This window comes from Kogia breviceps, chromosome 3 (genome assembly GCF_026419965.1).
Source record: "Kogia breviceps isolate mKogBre1 chromosome 3, mKogBre1 haplotype 1, whole genome shotgun sequence".
In the NCBI taxonomy this organism is placed as follows: Eukaryota; Metazoa; Chordata; class Mammalia; order Artiodactyla; family Physeteridae; genus Kogia; species Kogia breviceps.
Genome location: NC_081312.1, coordinates 170311327 through 170331948, shown reverse-complemented (window position 1 = coordinate 170331948; position 20622 = coordinate 170311327). Strand labels below are relative to the sequence as shown.

At 44.6% G+C, this 20622-nt stretch overlaps 1 protein-coding gene across 5 annotated transcripts in view; it reads right to left on the bottom strand.

The window, feature by feature from the left end:
• Window positions 1-11032: 11032 nt before the first annotated feature.
• The window catches only part of CUL2 (cullin 2), a 124945-nt gene continuing 115355 nt past the window's right edge, over window positions 11033-20622 (bottom strand). For all 5 annotated transcript variants that reach the window (XM_059059596.2, XM_059059595.2, XM_059059592.2 and 2 more), the window contains 4 exons: window positions 19431-19633; window positions 16871-16972; window positions 14065-14181; window positions 11033-13294 (listed from right to left, as the gene is read on the bottom strand). In XM_059059596.2, coding sequence (XP_058915579.1) covers window positions 13163-13294; window positions 14065-14181; window positions 16871-16972; window positions 19431-19633 — 554 coding nt within the window. In that variant the 3' untranslated portion in view covers window positions 11033-13162. The remainder of the gene's footprint in view (window positions 13295-14064; window positions 14182-16870; window positions 16973-19430; window positions 19634-20622) is intronic.

Here is a 20622-nt window from a genome sequence, read left to right as displayed (position 1 = left end):
TTATTTTATACTGTTGTTTCTTCTCTTTTCCTTGGGTTTGCTGATGTGATCACATTCTCCTTCCCGTCTCCCTCTTCCTTCTTGTTAGTTAGGAGATTTACAGGCAAGCTGTTTTCCTACCGGAAAGATGGATGCCGAGGGGCCACTCAGGGTGTCTGGACACTGACTCTGACTCCCACTCCAGCTCCAGAGATGAGGCCTTGATGGCTCTGAATTGGGCTCAGGAACCAGCAGATCTGCATGTTTGTGTTCATTCCTGAAATGGAAGTATTAGGGTTATTTGTATAAATTCTCCCTGAACAGAATTGCAAGTCCTAAAAATATAGGACTGTGAAACATAACAGAATTAAGCCTCTCAGACCCAGAATTCCAGATACACCAGAACACACAACTTTTCTGGTTCTGTGTGGTCTCTTCAAGTTTCTGTATCCTTAGCCAAGGAAATGGAGACCTTCCAGGATGTGGGGATCAGGCAAGCAGCAGGTGTGGATTTTTGTCAGTCCTTAGCTGACTTGAGAAATGCAAAGTTCTACCATAATTTTCCATTTTCCTAGTGGATACCATCCTACACCTGGTACACAGGGACAAATATTTCTCTCCCACTGTATGTAAAAACAAAACACAGAGCAAACAATGTCTCTCCACCATGGCACTCCGTTACCTCATTAAGAAGGAAGCCTGAGAACGTTACAACTACCCTGCAGGTTCCTGGACCCAGATGGAACACACAGGCCACTGCACGATCAGGTAGTTTAGTGCTTTTAGTTCCCAGCTATTATTACAGTTTTGCTTGTAGAATCGTTTCTATTCCAAGATCCTTATCTAGCACTTATATTACACATTCCTGACCACGCTATCATTTTACATATATCACAACACACACACTGCAAAGCTCATTGCCCATCACTACAACCTTCAGGTCTTTTTTCTGCTTTATTTATAGTTTGATTAGAGTCCTCAAGTATAATATTTTCATCAAATGGAAGTAGATTGGGCTTCCCTGGTGGCGCAGTGGTTGAGAGTCCGCCTGACAATGCAGGGGACGCGGGTTCGTGCCCCGGTCCGGGAAGATCCCATGTGCCGCGGAGCGGCTGGGCCCGTGAGCCATGGCCGCTGAGCCTGCGCGTCCGGAGCCTGTGCTCCGCAACGGGAGAGGCCACAACAGTGACAGGCCCGCGTACCGCAAAAAAAAAAAAAAAAAAAAAAAAAAAAAAATGGAAGTAGATTATGATTTATTCTCTGAATCTTTGCATAATGTTGAATATTTTTCTTTTACCCCCTAATAGTGGTACAGTAATCTTGGCTGCTTTTCTCGCAGTAGTTCTAAATGTTACTCCACCATTTCTAGCTTTCAGTGCTCTAGAAGACAAATCCAGTGCCATACTGATTCTTTTCCTTTTAGTCCAGAGTATGAAAGATTTTTCTTTTCTCTTGGAATTCAGAAATTTTATTAGGATATTCCTTAAGTGGCTGTTTTATTAATCCAGCCTGGGATCTGGTAAATTTATTCACTTTGAGCACTCAAGTCTTTTTTTTAGCACACAGGAATTTATTATTTTATTTTATCTTTTTTAAATGATTGCTTCTCCTCTACCTGGTTCTTTTACCTTTCTGGGAATTTTACTATCCACATGTAAGGTCTTCTGGATCTAACTTTCAAGTACGTTATCTGTTCCTTTAATATTTCCATCTGTTTGTAATTTTGTTCTACATTTTTCTGGCTGCGTTGGGTCTTCATTGCTGTGCATGGGCTTTCCCTAGTTGCGGCGCGTGGGCTTTCCCTAGTTGCAGCGAGCAGGGTCTACTCTTAGTTGCGGTGCGCGGGCTTCTCATTGCGGTGGCTTCTCTTGTTGTGGAGCACGGGCTCTAGGCGCGCGGGCTTCAGTACTTTTGGCTCGCGGGCTCTAGAGCACAGGCTCAGTAGTTGTGGCACACAAGCTTAGTTGCTCCAAGGAATGTAGGATCGTCCCGGACGAGGGCTCAAAACCCGTGTCCCCTGCATTGGCAGGTAGATTCTTAACCACTGCATCACCAGGGAAGCCCTGTTCTACATTTTGAGACTTTTCTTTTCACTGAATCGTCTGGGCCACTAATTCAGATCTCAACCGTCCTCTAGTTTAATTCATCAATTGAAAATTTAAAAGCAAGAGTCATGTTTCTTGTTTCCACAAAGTATTTTTATGCCGTAATTCTCTTCAATTTTACTTTTTATTACTTTGGGTTCAAGTGGTTGAATGTCTCTGCTGATTCTTGCTTTTCCACAGGCCAGATCCCTTCCAGCGGGCTGTTCCTTTCCTTTGCTCACTCATGGCTCTATATACTCTTGGGGTCCAGACCCACTCAGGGGACACTTTCGCAATCCCAAGAGTAGTGAAAGGTCCACCATTGGCTGCCCTGAGGCAGGTGCGGTGGCAGCCGCAGGCTGACAGGGAACAGGGCAGCTCTGCTGTCTGGGCTCCCCCGCTGCAGAATGAACCCTCCGCAGACTCAGGGCTGGGGGACCACTGCCTGGGAGACAGGTTAAGCGCACAGGTCTTCCCCAGCTCCTCTCTCTCTCCAGATGTGGAGCTCTGGTCATGGCCAAGGGCTCCCTCCTGCTGGTCCCACTCCCCTTCTGCCCAGGAAAGGAAGCTGGGGGCAAAGCAAGAGGCCTGCCAGCTTCACCCACCTGCTGGCCTCAGCTTCTGCTGCATCTGAGAGGGAGTTGGTGGCTGAAAGGGGTTAGGAAAGAGAGCCTGCCATGAGCTTGCTGTTGTCATCCAGAGGCAAGCAGCCATGACGACGCCCAGGAAAGGACTTATTCTTCAGCTGCAGAGAGAAGAGAGAAACATTTAGAGTACTGGTTCTTATTGGTGCTGGTGGCAGGCACATAGTACTTATCAAACACTTAAATTAATATGTCAGGCCCAGTGAATGGCACTCAGAGAAGCTGTCTCATTTCATCCTCACAAAAATGCTCCAGTTATTTTTCAGCAAGAGATACTACGGAACCCGCTCAGGGTCATTTCAGGCAGCTAGCAAAATTATTATATTTTTTTAGATGTCTGTAGTTCAGCTTGGGCTGGAGACAGAGCAGCCTCCTGACAAGTGAGGGCCCAGAGCTTTAGCTCCTGCAGCCTGTGGTGCACATGCAGGCATGCACACACACACACACACACGTGTGCACACACACAACACCCACGTACACACGCACAACACACACATGTACACACGTGTACATAAGTGCAGGAACACATGCGTGTACACACAGACATGCGCACGTCTATATGTGTGTATGCGCTCATAAACGTGTAAAACACATGCATATACACACACGTGTGCACGCGCAGGCACACACACACCAGTTGTCACAACATGACAAAGTGCTGCCATCCATGTTACTTCCTAGGAAACCCTCTATCTGCCAGAACTCACACCACCAGCGGGGGAGAGACCTCCAGAAGGGCACAGTGGGAAACGTTTGTTCTCCAAATCCCACTTTCTCCCCGTGGCCCTGCCTTTCCCAGTCTCCTGGGCTGATCCTCCCACTTCCAGGGCCCTTCCGACTGTCTCCTTCCAACCAGAGCTCGAGACCTGTGACCCAACCCCTCTGCACAGAGAGAAAGCCCTCTTGCTGGTTTGCCTGGTGGAAAAGCAGAGGCGTTCGAAACCCGTGAGCCCGCCCAGATCACCAGTTTGCAAAACAAAACCCAAAGGAGCCCCAAATAGAGGAATTTTAGCCACTGAGGTCAGGGTCACGTTTGGAAGGAGGTTTGGCCTGACATGTTCGCAGACCCCTCGGCGCACAGCAGCACAGCGGCCTGTAGGCAGCTTGCCTCCGCAGAGCACAGTCTTGTTGCCCCAGCAATTGCAGCCTAGCGTCAGGGAAGATGCCCTCAGTACTCTTCCTTCCAGAAAAAGAGCAGGTAGCCTTTCTTGTCCCTCCAGAGAGCCTGGAGGATCCCCTCACTTGGTACCATGGGAGCACCTAGAACATGGACTTGAGCTGAGAATCGAGGGGCCTCCCTGGGTGCTGCTGCGGAGAGTGGAGGAACTGCATGTACACCGGAAACCTAACTAGGGACTGGACTCAAAAGCGAACCTTGGTCTTACGTAGACTCCTCCTTCGCCCACAGTCCTTAGAGGCAGCTCGTGATCCTCCTCAGCTCTGAGCACTTGAACACTTAGCCTCGTCCCCACGGGCGGTGCCTCCCAGCAAAGTGCACGCCATCATGGAGCTCGGTATGGAAACCAGTGTAAGTGAGGGTGCTTAGCTTGCAGCAGGGAAGTTGCGAAGAGTTCCCTCGCAGCGGTTCTCTGCTGCTCCAGAGAACCAAGCTGGAGCCAAGAGGGGGGCTTGGGCGTGAGGCACAAAGAAGCAAGCTCGGTAGGGGAGAAGCCTGTGGAGAGTGGCGCACCACGGAACGGAAAACCGACACGGCAACGGCCTCCAGGCACCCCAAGCCCAGGGTGAGGGAACTCGGGACTCAGCATCCTCTGGGCAGTCCCAGGACCAGGCGCTCCTGGGCGGGAGAGGCCCCACAGCCAGGGGTGCGAGACAGCATCTCGAAGGTCCCTCCTCCAAGGACCGTGACAGCTCTTGGGGTGGGAGTGGGGGGCAGCAGGGCCGCATCAGCACCCCGGTTCTGGATGAGGCCAGTCTTAGGAGCAGCTCGGGGGAGGGGAGCAGACCCACCCTTGGTTAAAGCCCAGCCTGAAGGCCTTGGCCAGTGGAATGAGACGCGAGGGTAGAAAGGAGAAGCCAAAGGAGCCGTGGTCTGAGGCTGCTTCGCGGGGCCCATGGCCACCTGGCCCCGGGAGGGCCTGGCAGAGCGCGTGCAGCCTGGGGACGGAGGGCAGTGTGTGCAGTTGGGGAGACTTGGGAAGCGGGGGAGACAGGAAAGCAGGGGCTGATGGGAGAGGCCACCTGAGGACATGGTGATGCCCTTCACGCTTACAGGGTGAGAAGTTTACCCACTTGACCCTTAGGGCCTAATCCAACTCCAACCTACTGGATCCTACTGAGGCCCCTGAGACACAAGGCCTGGAAGCTGCCGTCCCTGGCCCTCACCATGCACACTGTCTGGCCTCCTTGCTGGAATTGGATGTGTCAGAAACGGGCCCCCATGGCAACCTCTTCCTCCACCCGCTCTCTCAAAGCCTCTCCAAACCGGGGCCTCTTAACCTCCTTTGCAGGCGCAGCCTCGTTCCAGAGCAGCCCCTGCGGTAGTAGAAGAGGGATCTGGTCCACACTGCTGGCTCGGGCCTGTCTGGCATCCACGTCTGCTGCGTGAACGTTTCTGAGACTCTCAGGCTCCTCTTGGGTTAAGGAAGGAAGTTGTAAAGAATTACCTCTCGGCAGGGGGCGACATGGGTTCTCCGCCTGCCCCGTGCTCAGATCCCTGTTATGGAAACCCTGTCCTCGGCTTGCACGGTCCAGGCTCGGTGGCCGGGCCCTGATGTCCACCGACTCCTTTCCCGATGGCAGCGTTTGCTCATCCTCAGCCTGCAGCCATCTCGGGGTGTGGACTGCAGCTACTGCCTGCTGCGTCTCTGCTGCATCCCGTCCTTGTCTCAGGCAACCTGCCTGCCAGACTCTGAATAGGTTCTGAAAGCAGAACCAACATATGGGCTGTGAAAGAAGAGGTGAGGAAAGAAACCTCCAAGGTTTTCGCCCGAGAAACTGGAAGGAAGGAGTTGCCATCAACTAAGCCAGGCAAGGTTGTAAGTAGCACACGTGCGGGGCAGCTGGAGGAGGCCTGGGAATTCAGCTGTGGATGTGCTCAGTCAGAGACGCCCACTGGCCATCCAGGTGCGGAGAATGAGTTGGCCGTCGGAGTGCGGGAGAGAGGCCTGGACTCGGTGCTATGGTTTTGGAGGCTGTTGGCATTTAAGCCACTGCACTGGGTGAGATCACCAGAGTTGATAGAGAAAAGGAAGTCTGAGACACCTATACATTAGAGATTGGGGAGAAGAGGAAGAACCAGCAAAAAGACTGCTTACTGGAAAACTGCTTGCTTTTTTCAGCAGATAACTAGTAAGCTGCAGATCCAGATGCTGGGATCTGACCAGAGCTTTTCTTCTTTGTGAGTTTGCTTATCATGAGTTTCGAACTTTACGTGCAGACAAGATGCTACGTACTCACCATTAGCACAGGTCTTCTTGAATGGTTCTGACCGCAGACTTGGGTTGCTCCGAGCCTTCCCCATGTTCTCCTGGTACGTGTGGGACTGGTGGTGAGCACTTGCAGGAAGATACAGCAGAAAGAGAAGCAAAAGCTCTGTCCAGGGAGCAGAGCAGTTGCTGGTGGACTGAGTAAGATTTAAGGACAATCTTCTCTCTCCAAATACGCTAACCAATCATACATGCAAGGTGGGCATTTGACTTTTTTGTTCATGTATATATTCTTCATCTGGTAAACGGTGATTCTTTGGGAGCTATTTCTCAATGTCTTTTTAAGGAAAAATCAGAAAAATTTGTATTTAGTTGATCTTTATACCAAAGTATAATCTCCTAATTAAAGTATAAAATACTTAAAATATAAAAACCCACAAAGAAATTTAAGCACACCCATTTTAAAAACATATAAAGGGAACTGTATACGTTTTCTAGGATTGCCATAACAAAGTACCATAAACCTGGTGGCTTAAAATAGCAAAATTTATTCTCTCACAGTTCTGGAGGCTAATAGCCCCAAACCAAGGTGTCGGCAGAGCTGGCCTCTCTCTGAAGGCTCCAGAGGACCCTTTCTTGCCTCTCCCCAGTCTCTACTGGTTATTTCTGAGGCTTTTGGCTACCATCACTCCAATCTCTGCCTCTATCTTCACGTGGCTCTCTCTCCTGTGTGTCTGTGTCCAAATCTCCCTTTTCTTGTAAGGACCCCATCATTGCATCAGGGCCCACACTAACCCAGTGTGACCTCACCTTAACTTGATTACAACTGCAAAGACCCTATTTCCAGATAAGGTCACGTTCACAGGTTCTGGGTGGACATGCAGTTTTGGGGGAACACTATCCAACCTGGGGCAGTAATTGAGAGCAAACGACAATCAATATGTAACTAAATACAGGGGATTAGACGAGTCTCATTAAAATGAACATACACACTCACTGCAAAACAGTTAACGAAGTAAGCCCTTCAGGCAGAAAAGGACTGACCCTAATCCTCTGAGTTCACATCCCACCTCAAATCTCTCAAGTGTTTTTTCAAAAACCACAGCACAGTGCTCCACTGAGCCCCCTGAGCTCCCCGAGTTGGCCCCATCCTTGCTCCTTTATGAGTCACCCCTTGGGGGATTGATGGTCTGGCAGGGGCAAAGATGCATTAGCTAGCTGCCTGGTCCTTTAGATCTGCTTCCCGGAGAATCCCAGATTGGTCACTTTTGGGAACTCCAACTGGTGCCACAGCTTTTGCATCGAGTCAGCTGGGATTTAAATGACTGGGTCAGGGACTTCCCTGGTGGCGCAGTGGTTGAGAATCTGCCTGCCAATGCAGGGGACACGAGTTCGAGCCCTGGTCTGGGAAGATGCCACATGCCGCGGAGCAACTGGGCCCGTGAGCCACAACTACTGAGCCTGCGCGTCTGGAGCCCGTGCTCCGCAACAAGAGAGGCCGCGACAGTGAAAGGCCCACGCACCGCGATGAAGAATGGTCCCCGCTCGCCACAACTGGAGAAAGCCCTCGCACAGAAACGAAGACCCAACACAGCCAAAAATTTAAAAAAAAAAAAAAAAAAAAAAAAACCTTCAATGTTTAAAATAAATTTAAAAAATAAATGACTGGGTCAGGAGTGAGCCTGATTGACTTTTCCAGATCAAGGCTGGCCTCGTGAAGGAACGCCAACCGGCTCTCTCTGTTTGGACACGGGCCGATGCCAGCGTGGAAGAGGGCAGAGGCGGCGGGGTCAGGCTGTGGACACCTCTTCCTCAGCCTGAGTGCCTCTGGCCCTGCTTCGTGGAGCAGTGCCCGGGGCGGCCCCAACCCAGGTGGAGCAGGTACAAGCAGAGACGGTATGCCCCTCCTTTCCCACCCCCCTGCCCCGTCCCTTCCTACACCACACATTTCCAGTTTACCGTTTCTCCAGGTGGCTGGAGAGCCACATCTTCCTTGGCTGCCAACATCGAGAGATGGTTATTTTTAAACGTACTGTCTAAACAAGGCGTCTCAGAAATTTCCACCATGCACGGCATTGATTTGAATTTAGTCACCTCAGCGGTGTTATGACTAAAATGCTAAAACAGCTTCTTTTTTTTTTTTTTCTATTCAGCACTTAGCTTTCCCTTTGTCAAGGGTACTTCCGTTGCATCAGCGACCTCCTTGAGCCACGTGTTAGGTACACAGTTTATGTTAAACCAGCTTATTTCTGCTAAAAGTAGATCTTTGCTTCTCTGTGTCTATCCTTTCTTCCCCAGAAGACAAACTAATGAAACCCACCCACTCTGAGAAGGTCAGGCTCTCAGCATAGGATCAAGTGCCATGCTGGGGCAGTACCGCCCTGTAATGATACCTAAACAGGGTGGTTATAAAAGTCACAGAACATTTCTATCGTTTTCCTGCAACACCAAAGTTCTTCCAAGGAAAATACTGATCTGGCCACAGAGGATAAAATCAGCAACCCACTCACTTTACCCCTCTCCCCAGGGCTGTGAACCTCAACACAGGCTGCAATTCTTCAATTACTGTAACTATAAATAGTAAACAGTGTAGAAAAAGAAAGCAGTAGACAAAAAACTGAAAAAAAGCTGCCTTTCTTATTCAAGTTCTTTTCCACAAGTTGGTTCTCAAAGGTTTCTTCCTTTTGCTGAAGAACAGTACCGTTAAAGTTGTCGGAAGAATGCAAAACACAGGTATATTCCTGCCTCTAGGTAAATGCCTAACACTCTGTGAACATAAGAAATAATCATATGGCACTTTGACTTATGGCTCAATGTTACTACTTCTACAAACGTGTCCTGGCCTCCAAGTAGGGTGACAAAGACCACCGTCTGAAGTTCTAGGAAGACAAACCCTAGAACGTGTATAAACAACTAGATATTCTCATCCTTGTTCCTTCTTGTTTTCATGATTTAAGACGTATGTACTATATCCGTGTGGTAGTAAATGTCTGTTACTCTCTAGTTGCATTTATCCTGGACATTAATTCAGGGGCTAAAGAGTCAGGGGAGTGAGAATGGATTAAGAAGCCTCTAGGATTGGATTCTGAGGCCCAGGATTAGAGCATCTACAAGGTGGAGCACCAGGCCCGTACGAACCGCCAGTTATCTCACGGGCACGAGAGGCACGTCACATGCGAGGTGTCTGGAACCAAGCTCATTCTGCTCCTTCTCCACCCTGTCCCCATGCAGGTCCCCCATCTCACTGGATGGCATCACCGTGACAGCCAAGCGTCTGGGGTCATCTGACTCACCGCTCTCCTCGCTCACCCAATTCACTGGGAAGTGGCGTCAGCTTTATCCACTGCGCCCTCTAGAGGGCGCCACCGCTCCTCTCCTAACCGCCGCTCCCGCCCAGTCCTCCTGCGTTCACACGACCGACTTCCGCCCTCCCTCCAGAGTCCATTCTGCACACGAAAGAAGCGTAGCCACTTCCCACTGAACTCTGCAAATACTCTGAAACAGTTCGCGAACACCCAAAATAGAAATATATACACTACACACCATAATTAAAGGAGTATTCATGCACCCACCACCTAAGAAAACATGACCTGATCATCTTTTTTCTTTTCACGCAAATGGAGTTCACCCATGTAAACACCAGCCGCTCAGGCACACATGTATTCCGGATCCGCTCAGGATCCGTGCTGTTGCCCCTGCACTCTCCTGCCTTTTTCTGCCTTTCAACTTCTCTTACAAGACCTCCTACGAGAGCCAGGAGTTCCCTTCGCGAGCACTTACACCTGGAATGGCAGGTTCACGTCCGACTGTCACAAGTCTAAACGCTCCACGGGGGCACAGACCGTAGCTTGGCTGCGGATGGTCACAGCAATGGCACCCACACAAGAGCTGGCCCCAGGGCATGGCTGCTAGGTGACAAAGGAAGGGGGACTGCCTGAACACTGGATGAAGGCTGGGGAGGAAAACCTTTTATTTCCCAGAGGGCACAGTCAAAGCAGGTCAAAATCATTCCTGCCCATCGGTGAAGCCCACCTTTAACGAACTCCAACCAATGGGGCTTATGTCTCACCTAGGATTGCCTGATTTAACTGCTTCAGCCTAAGGTATGCTCCATGAACATACCAACCCTCAACCAGTGAGCCTTCCCGTATTAATTTCCACTCATTTAGCTACGTACGGCGCATTTACAACTGCCCTTAGGACTAGTATTTTAAAAGCTCACATCTTTACTCTGACCTTGCTCAACCAAGAATCTGTCCTAGGGACCAAAAATTAAGAGCTCAATAAATTACCCATTGCTACCATAGAGCCCCAAAACCTCTAATTGAAAAAACAGGCTTGCATTTAATATATGCTCTTGAAATAAATGTTCTATACTTGTGCATGTGAATGTAAAATATTAAATTCACAAGTACTCTCTGCCATCAATCAGTTTTGAGCCAAGTCACTTAACCACGTATATTTACAGCTTAAATAAGTACCTTAAGAAACTAAAATAGAAAGTGTTTATTATATCACAAATTAACTAGACACAAACTTTTATTCTGAAAAGTCAGGGAAAACTATTCTTCATGTATAACATGAAGTTATTTCTATCTAATTCACAGGCTACTCTATATAAATAGATTGTATTTATTAGGTCCACAGTCCTGCCTGGGTTTTAAATTCAGGTTCTGCAGTTTCTGGCAACGACTCCTGGAAAACACTCTACATTTAGTTTCCTCACCTGTGAAGAGAGGAACGCTGCCTATTTAACAGGATTGTCTGAAGATCAAACAAATAAGATGTGGAAGCACCAGCCACAGTCTACCTTCAATAAAGGTTTAAAAACAATTAACAGGAATGTTTTAGCATCGTAGCATACACAGGTTATAAAATCCTATCAAGATCTTAAGTTATAAAATAAAACACAAACCCCAGAGTGTCTATTCTTTTGTTTCTATTAAGGCAATTGTCGTAAAGTATTGGAGCAAACCCTGGAATAAACCTGCACCTCCAGCAGCAATGAAAATACCTGGTTTCGAAGGGAAAGAGCAAAGTGTTGACGAGAGCTGCACATTGTTTGGTTGTAAAATACATCCCTGGCTCACATGTTAACCACCTCAGTATTCAGGATTTCTTTTTTAGCTTCTGAAAGTTTTGGCCACATTCCTTTCGTTTTCTAAGCTACAGTGTTGAGAGCCGTTCCTCTCCTCCCTCGCCTTGCCCTTCTGTCGCTCCGACCCCTCCTGCCCACAGCACTGGGCACCACGCACAGAGCTGTGTGCCAAGGTTTGGTGCCATGACGTCCACTGTCTGACCCCACCCGACAGCCTCAGCTCTTCCCCAAGCTCCTTGCTCCTCCGCAGAAAGTGCGCTAAACCCATCCTACTCACCGGCCCCTCTCGGGAGGGGACTCGGTTAAGGGCATGACAAGCGTGTCAAGAAAAAACAGAATCAATTTGGAAAACTTTATCAACAAGTTATCAAAACAAAGGTTTGTTTTTTGACAGTGTATGTACAAAATTATATGGTTTGCTGTTATTTTCTCTCTGGGGGAAAAAAGGGAAAATGAGAAATACAGTATAGAAGTCATTAAAAGCTCAGTAGATTTTTTTAAACACTTAAGAGACATGAGTTAGAAAAAGTGCAATCAAACAAACCAACTGAAAAAGCCGTTTTTGCAACAATAAGAGATATTTGAATATGGGCCATATATTAAATGATATGAAGTTATTGTTTATTTGTTAAGTGTAATAAAGTAACTGTGGTTGTGTTGTTTTTTTTAAAGGTCTTTTCTGTTAGAGATATAAACTGAAGTATTGTAAGTGAAATGATTCATGTAGGATATGCTTCAAAATATCTCAGCTTTAAAAAAATTGTGTGTGTTGTGGTGGGGGAAGGGTAGATAGATAATAAATGTGAAAATAGACCAGAGCATTCTAATGGTGCTGTTGATATATATAATAAACAAAATAATGGAATTCCATGTCTATATGCAAGTGGCAGCTGGTGTTAACGCATCACACAGATTAAAAAACAACAAAAAAAGAAAGGTATTTAGGTTATGCACTGCTAAGAACACCTGTGACGTCGGAGAGTGACTCTAGTGTGAACGTGGTAGGCGGTGGAAGGGCGACAGGCAGGCAGGGGTATGGGAGGAATACACCGGGGCCACAGGATCACCTACAACCCCGAGGAAGGGAGAAGGGAAAGCAGCAGAGGCGGGGCATTAGTCTACATTAGAACTGACATACTGTGGAAACAAAAGTAAGACAACCTTTGAATGACAGCTCTTTCTGACCCAGATGTGAGGTCACACACATTCCCCTCACTTTTGGTTCTGAGCTGCAGCAGGACACCACCAGAAACTCTTGATGGAATTAAATCCTCACTATTCAAAACGCTCAAATCCAATGTAGTTCTAATCCATAAAAATAAAACATTCTTTATGCTGAATGCATCTTTATGCATTCAAAAACAACAATCTAGACGTTTTTCATGTAGGATTTAAATAGGAGTATAAGTGAATTACACTGTTCAGATACAAATGCAACTAAAGCTGCATGAGCTGCTTTGAAAACTCACAGACATTTATATGTATTATTTTGTGATACTCCATCCACATAAAAAAGGCATTCTACTTCTTTATTTTTTTATTTGACAAGCAGCAATATCATGTTTGTCATTTTATTGTAGATACAATTATTAGGTTATCTGTCATATTACAATATTTAAGTTTTTTATCTTATGTCCTTTAAGATACATTAAAAAAAAAAAAAAAAAAACATCAACTGCAAACGTGAAGGGGAGAAAAAGCATGGTACCCAGCCAAATTTCCACATTTCAGCAATACTTCACTCATTCTTTTTTAATAAAGTTTTAAGAAATGTCATAATGACATGAGCTTGAAATATCTCTAGGCATTTTCTCTGACGCTCATGACGTGGCACTGGTGATGTTGTAAACAGCAGAGAAACAGGGGCTGCCAAATGGCCAAATTATGGAGGCACAGGCCTGCTTTCTCCCACAGGACACACCGGATGGCGATGGCAATGACCTTCTCACATCCACACTGGGGAGGCGCGCGTCACGCTACGTAGCTGTACTCGTCTGCTGACGCCTGGCTGCGCTCGATGTACTGCTTGTCTATCAGAACTTCAATACACTTCTTAATCATGCTGATACTAGGGTTAAACCGAGCTCTTGACTGGCTAATCACCTGTGGGAGAGACATGGATGTTTAAGTGCTCTTCTCACCAGGAGGGCACTGGAGCAAATAACTTTTTATGCAAACTAAGGAAAAAGCCCAACCTTTATGCTGTGAAGGGAGAAAAACTGTGAAGAACACGGACACAGCCAAATCTAATAATAGTCATATATAACTAAATTACACCATAAACTAATTCATCTATCTAACTACTCATAGACACCCCTCAAGCTTCCACTTAACCCCTACTCAACTTTCAGCTCTTAGCTGAAGTAACACCTGCTCAGGAAAGCTTTCCGCCACACCCCCAAGTCAGGACCTTTATACACGTTCTCACGCTACTGTACACCTTTTCTTTGTTGCATCTGAGTGTAATTTTATATTTACTCCCATATTATTTCAATAATGCGTTTCTTCCTTACTAGACTGAACTCCAAAACAGCAGGAGCCACATCCTGAGCTGCTCTGCACCCCATGGGGACCAGCACCGTGCTCCACACGTGGGAGACGCCCGCTCGTGTATTCATGCGACGAGTGGGTGTGTGATGTGGTCCACGTCCTTCAATAACTGGACACAAGACTAAATGGTGAGGCTTAGACCTCTAAATTCAAACATGAATTTAATACTGAAATTTTAAGTGAGTACCGTTCTCATTAAGTAATGAAGCATTTCTTTATGTTATTTGGGAGTCGTATTACTTCTGTAACATCTTCACAAAGAAACATTCCTAATCCTAATACCCTCTGCCCCAAGAAGTCTTGAGGACTCTTCCCCCTTTTACCTCCTGAATAAGGGCATTATGCCGAAGTACTTTTCGTGCTTTCATGATACGAACTATAGCAGCTTGGAGGTACATTTTCCGATCTTCATCTACAGCACTTCTCGTCTGCTCCATTTCCTGTTTTACAAGGACAAAAAAAGCCAATGAGACATTAAGTCACTGTACTTGTTTTCAACTCATTTTATTTGTGAGTTTAAATAAATCTCCAATCAATACTGAGAATCAAATTATACGACTATGTGCCCAATATAAGATAACCATTACCAAAAGAATATTTACAGTGAGTTATGTATAATTTCTTAACTTAAAGTTGGAAGGTTATTTTTTTTTAAATGAACACTATCGTAAATTGTACTCAGTGTAAGTAGTCAATAAAGGAGAACTTAAGTGACACAGAGTAATAGTTTTCAAGACCACTGTCCTATCAATGAGTAAAAACTTATACCACAAAGCTTGTAGACTTTAGTAACTGGCTCCAAGTGCACACTGGAGCAGGCTTCAAGGGCAAGAGCTGTGAAGGGCTCCATTTGACTCCAGCAGAGAAGCCAGCAAGGATGGGCCAGAAGGGCCTTTCTGCATGGAGCTCAAGGAAAGACAGTGGAGGAGAGGTACAAGCAGGCAATGCCACATCAGTAGGGATCTCATAACAGCTTTTAAAAGAGAAAATACAATCCATATTACAAATTATTATCGTTAGCCTACAGGAAAATGAGATCTTGAACATTTTAGGGTTCAAATTTAACAGCAATTGATTAACATTTGTCTCCCATGGGGGAGTAAGTCCCTGGAGTGGCCTGGCATCTCTGATACCTTCACATCCTGCCCCGAGCCCAAGGTCAGGGTGGCACATAGGAGGCAATCAGGAAACTTCACTGATATGAATAGGCTGCCCCAGAACAACTGCTGCTGAGGTGAAACAAGCAACAGCAGATGTTCACCGTGCAAACTGGCTCACCCGGGGCCGGATCCCACTCCAGACCAACAAGCTCACAATTTGAATTTTAACACCATCCCCACGTGGTTCATTTGCACAGGAAAGTTTGAGAAGTATTTTCTACAACTTTTCTTTGAAAAATGTGTTGTAAAACCTTCCCTTATTTTACAAATGAAAAATATGAGATTATATTACTATTCAAGGTAGAAATTTTGGGAAAGAATACAAAACAAATCCATGTATCTTAATACAGTTTAAGAGCAAATATGACTATGTTCACTGTGGCATTATTTACAATAGCAAAGATATGGAAGCAACCTAAGGCCCATCGATAGATGAATGGATAAAGAAGACGTGATATATACACAATGGTATATTACTCAGCCATAAAAAAAGAATGAAGTCTTGCCATTTGTGACAACATGGATGGACCTAGAGGGTATTATGCACAGTGAAATAAGTCACACAGACATATACTGTATGATTTCACATATATGTGAAATCTAAAAAATAAAACGAATGAACACAGCAAAACAGAAACAGAATTAGATACAGAGAATAAACAGGTGGTTGCCAGAAGGAAGGGAGATGAGGGGAAGAGAAAAATAGGTGAGGGAGACTAAGAGGTATAAACTTCCAGTGGCAAAATAAATGAGTCATCGGTATGAAATGTACAGTGTGAGGTAATTTATGTAATATCTTTATATGCTGACACATTGTAACTAGACTGGTCATGGTGATCATTTTGAAATGTACAGAAATACTGAATCACTATGTTGAGTAACAGGAACTAACACAGTGTCAATTACACTTCAAAAACAAACAAACTGGGCTTCCCTGGTGGCGCAGTGGTTGAGAGTCCACCAGCCGATGCAGGGGACACAGGTTCGTGCCCCAGTCTGAGAAGATCCCACATGCCGCGGAGCGGCTGGGCCCGTGAGCCACGGCCGCTGCGCCTGCGCGTCCAGAGCCTGTGCTCCGCAACGGGAGAGGCCACAACAGTGAGAGGCCCGCGTACCGCAAAAAAAAAAAAAAAAAAAAAAAAAAAAAAACCTCACAGAAAAAGAGACAGGGTGTGCGGGTGGGGAGAGGGGAAATTGGATGAAGGGGGTCAGAAGGTACAAACTCCCAATTATAAGATAAATGATGATTAGAGATGGAATGTAAACAAGATAAATACAATTAACACTGCTCTGTGTTATCTATGAAAGCTGTTGAGAGGAAATCCTACAAGTTCTCATCACAAGGAAAAGTTTTTTTCCTATTTATTTAATTTTGTATCTATATGAGATGATGGATGTTCACTAAACTTACTGTGATAATCATTTCATGATGTAGGTAAGTCAAATCATTATGCTGTACTGCTTAAATTTATACCGTGCTGTGTGGCAATTATTAAAACCGGGAGAAGAAAACAAAAACAAAAGAGCAAATATGACTAAACTATGACAGCTTTTTCCTAAGATACTCATTATACTACTGTTTTTAAAATCTGAAATACTGTTTATAAGGTTAGTCAATGCCAAAAATAAACCAGAGGGGCTTCCCTGGTGGCGCAGTGGTTGAGAGTCCGCCTGCCGATGCAGGGGACACGGGTTCGTGCCCCGGTCCGGGAAGATCCCACATGCCGCGGAGCGGCTGGGCCCGTGAGCCGTGGCCGCTGAGCCTGTGCATCCGGAGCCTGTGCTCCGCAACGGGAGGGGCCACAACAGTGACAAGCCCACGTACCGCAAATAAATAAATAAAATAAATAAACCAGAGAAGATGTATCATAATTTTGATATGAAAAGTTTTGCATTGGTCTCAATGTTACCACTTGTGAAGTCCAATGCTTAAATATTTCCAGAAGAAATGACATTAGAAAGCACTTACCTGTGGTGTGTCTTTCTGCATTGATGTAGTAATTTTAAATTTTGTTCTTTTACTGCTAAAGTTCATATTTAATGAAAATGAAGATTCGGCATCAATGTCTTCCTACAATTAAAAATAATTCATTTACATTTATAAAAATAAAATCACTAAATAACAATTGCTGCAAATAATATGCCATGAAATTAAATAATGACCAAGGAAAAAAGACTGAACTCTTGTAATCTTTTACATTATACATGTTATTAAGAGAAAAATAACTGTCTTCTGTCAAACAATGAAGGAAAAAACAATTCTTTCCTAATTTTATGCTTGACAGAATTTTAATCAGCTTAAATTTAGAATAAAGCTATTTTCTGGCCCAACTGTTTAATACATTACCATCAGATAAATCTGACGAGAGTCAAGCTCACTGGCTTAAACAGAATCTTAACATTTTAATTTTTATGAAATAGCGAGGCTCATAATTTTTCCACCACATTTTGAGAAACCAAACAACCAAAATTTTTTTTTTGAATGCTGCAGTAACAAAATACCAATTAAAATAACCTGACTAGAGAAGCCAGCTGGTTCCAATGGCACACAAGCGTCACTTCCTCACGACCCCGGTGTGATTCTGACATCACCCCTCAACGCCCATTTTATTCACTCTGCCAGAGGCGAGTGCACTTTTCTCAAGTGGAAGTTGTTACGCCAGTTTTTAGCTCTTAAGCTCTATTGGGCTTAAGAAAGCCACTCATGTCATACGGTGGAATCTGTCCGCCAGCAGGACCATGAAGCACTTGGCAGACGGCACCTTCTCAATAATAACCAAAGAAACTCTATTAAAGAATGCCAGCTTCATAATTAAAATTTAATGTGCAAACAACCTATCAATATTTATTTTGTACATTTCTGGGCAGTAAAAATAACATGCTTTAGAAAAATACTTAACTTTTTAGGCACTTAAGCTTAAAAATTTAAACTTAAAATTTTAAACTTAAAAACTTTTACTTATAATTAATTGCCTTAATTAAAACCTTAATATTAAGAACTTAATATTTTGTTAAGTTTCTGAAGTCAGAAAAATTAATCGTTTCTCAAAATTAAGAAAAGCTTGATTTGAATTTCAGCACATATGCCATTTAGAGCTGTTCAATTATAGGCTACAAAAGTCATCATTAGCAAAATGAACTCATGAGAGAAATAAGTTGTAGGCCGTGAACCAAAATTAAAACGAAGCATCATTTACAAGACTTTTTTCTTATGGGCACAATAATCTGAAGCAGGAGATTTAACCCATATCTGGTGCTTTTTTAACCATTTAAATATCCAATACATACTTTAAAAACAAAAACATGTTACTAGAAAAAAAAGTTATAAAGAAAAAAAAGGAATATACTATCAGCTTGCTAATTCTCATGACAGATATTAAAGACATATGGGGGTTGGACTTCCCTGGTGGTGCAGTGGTTAAGAATCCACCTGCCAATGCAGAGGAAACGGGTTCGAGCCCTGGTCCGGGAAGATCCCACATGCCGTGGAGCAACTAAGCCCGTGCGCCACAACTACTGAGCCTGTGACCTACAGCCCGTGAGCCACAACTACTGAGCCCGCATGCCACAACTATTGAAGCCTGCGCACCTAGAGCCCGTACTCCACAACAACAGAAGCCACTGCAGTGAGAAGCCCCCGCAACTCAACAAAGAGTAGGCCCTGCTCACCACAACTAGAGAAAGCCCACACGCAGCAATGAAGACCCAATGCAGCCAAAAATAAACAAATTAATTTAAATACATACATACATATATATATATATATATATATAATATATATATATAGGGGTTAGCTGAGTCCTGAAATTCAGGGACATGAGAGTGACAGCACCTGAGATGGAGTTACACATATTAAATATGTGTATAAATAGACACCAACAGGCTGTGATTTCCTATCACAGAACCATGTAATTAAATATTAACTAAACATATGGGGGAAAAAAACCCAGCAAGATTTAGGACAGACTACCGTTTTAAAACCTCAATTAACCAGAATCGGGCTTCCCTGGTGGCACAGTGGTTGGGTCCGCCTGCCGATGCAGGGGACGCAGGTTCGTGCCCCGGTCCGGGAAGATCCCACATGCCGCGGAGCGGCTGGGCCCGTGAGCCATGGCCGCTGAGCCTGCGCGTCCGGAGCCTGTGCTCCGCAACGGAAGGGGCCACAACGGTGAGAGGCCCGTGTACCGCAAAAAAAAAAAGAAAAAAAAACTAACCAGAATCCTCCTGCTGTCAACTGTTTAATAAGTTTTCAGTAAACTGTCACAGTATAGGACAAATAAAATCAATCTATAAAGGGCACACGAGTACCAACTTAGACAGCCTTCTCTGTGACGCCTCAAGTTCTTGGCCATAAGGAGCCAGAAGTAATGTAGCTGATTCGAGTGCTTCTCAAAGAACAAAGGGCATTAACAATTATAACCGTACTTTTTTTTTTTTTTTTTTATAACCGTACTTTCAAAACTGCAAACATCCCATGAAAAAGCTTTAATATTTATAATGCTTAAATTCCTTGAACTATTACCCCATACCTTTTCTGAATCATGGTTAATCATTTTCACATCGAGTAATGATTTGATTGTTTTTGTCAGTTCCTTTTCGTTCATCTGAGTGCTGTCTTGAAGTTCTTTATAGCTGACAGTTTCACTGTTGTTAAAGGCAAGAAGAACTGCCATTTGGTATGTTGTGACCATAGCTACGTATGGTTTGCCCAAATAGTTCATTTTAACTTCACCTACAATTAAAACAAAATTGTGACAGTAAACTCATCATTCAAAGAAGCATTCCAAAATTACCTCAGTAATAATTGTTTATTTCAGATATTTTCTACTGAAAGAGTGAACCAAGAACTCTTGGTTAAATTGCTGCAAAGCTATTCCTGCCAGCAATGTAATCATCTGTTGGTGGGGGTGGGGGAGATGGAGGAGACGGCTCTTAGTTTTGAGTATGTAGTATAAATCATGGTTAAGCTATCATAACATTACCAGTAAACTCAAACAATGTCTTTAAATAGTAATAGGAAGGCTAAGACTTGGGCAGAAAAAAAGTAAGAGGAGGTGGAGGTAGGAGGAGAAACAGACAGACAAAGGGAGAGCATGACAGCCTGCTACCAGCAACTGCCTCCTATGTGTGTATCTGGTCTACCCCAGGGAAGGTTCAAGCATACAGGAGGACACCTGTACTAAAGTGTCTAAACCATAATTTCTGCCAAAGTATAACAATGCTATTTTGTTTCATAAATAATGTTTTTCTCCCCAGTAATTTTCTAGGAACAAACACAAATAGGAAGAGAGACAAACAGGCAGATGCATTATCTTGTTGAAATAGTTGATGGAATAACAATGTTCTGGACCCTACACTACCCTGAGAGCTAGAAAGATACATCAGGCTTCGGCCAACTACAGTTCTACCCATCCCAGGGGGCAGCACACTGAAGAGCTTGTTAACAAACAGTGTGTCAAACAGTTATGCACTTGTGACATGTAAAAACAGTTAATGCAAGTCAAAGAACTGCTTCCTAAAGAATACAGTTGTGGTTTAGTGATTGTATTTCTCTTTCTCTCTCTTACACTAGCACACACACACACACTCTTCCTGCATTATTTGACAGTTAATGAATTATAAACTATATCAGCATGAGATTTGGTTTTAGGGCTCTATATTTTAACGCAAGGAAGCTATATTTTACATGAACTTACCCCAGAGGCTGCATTCTCCCTGTTA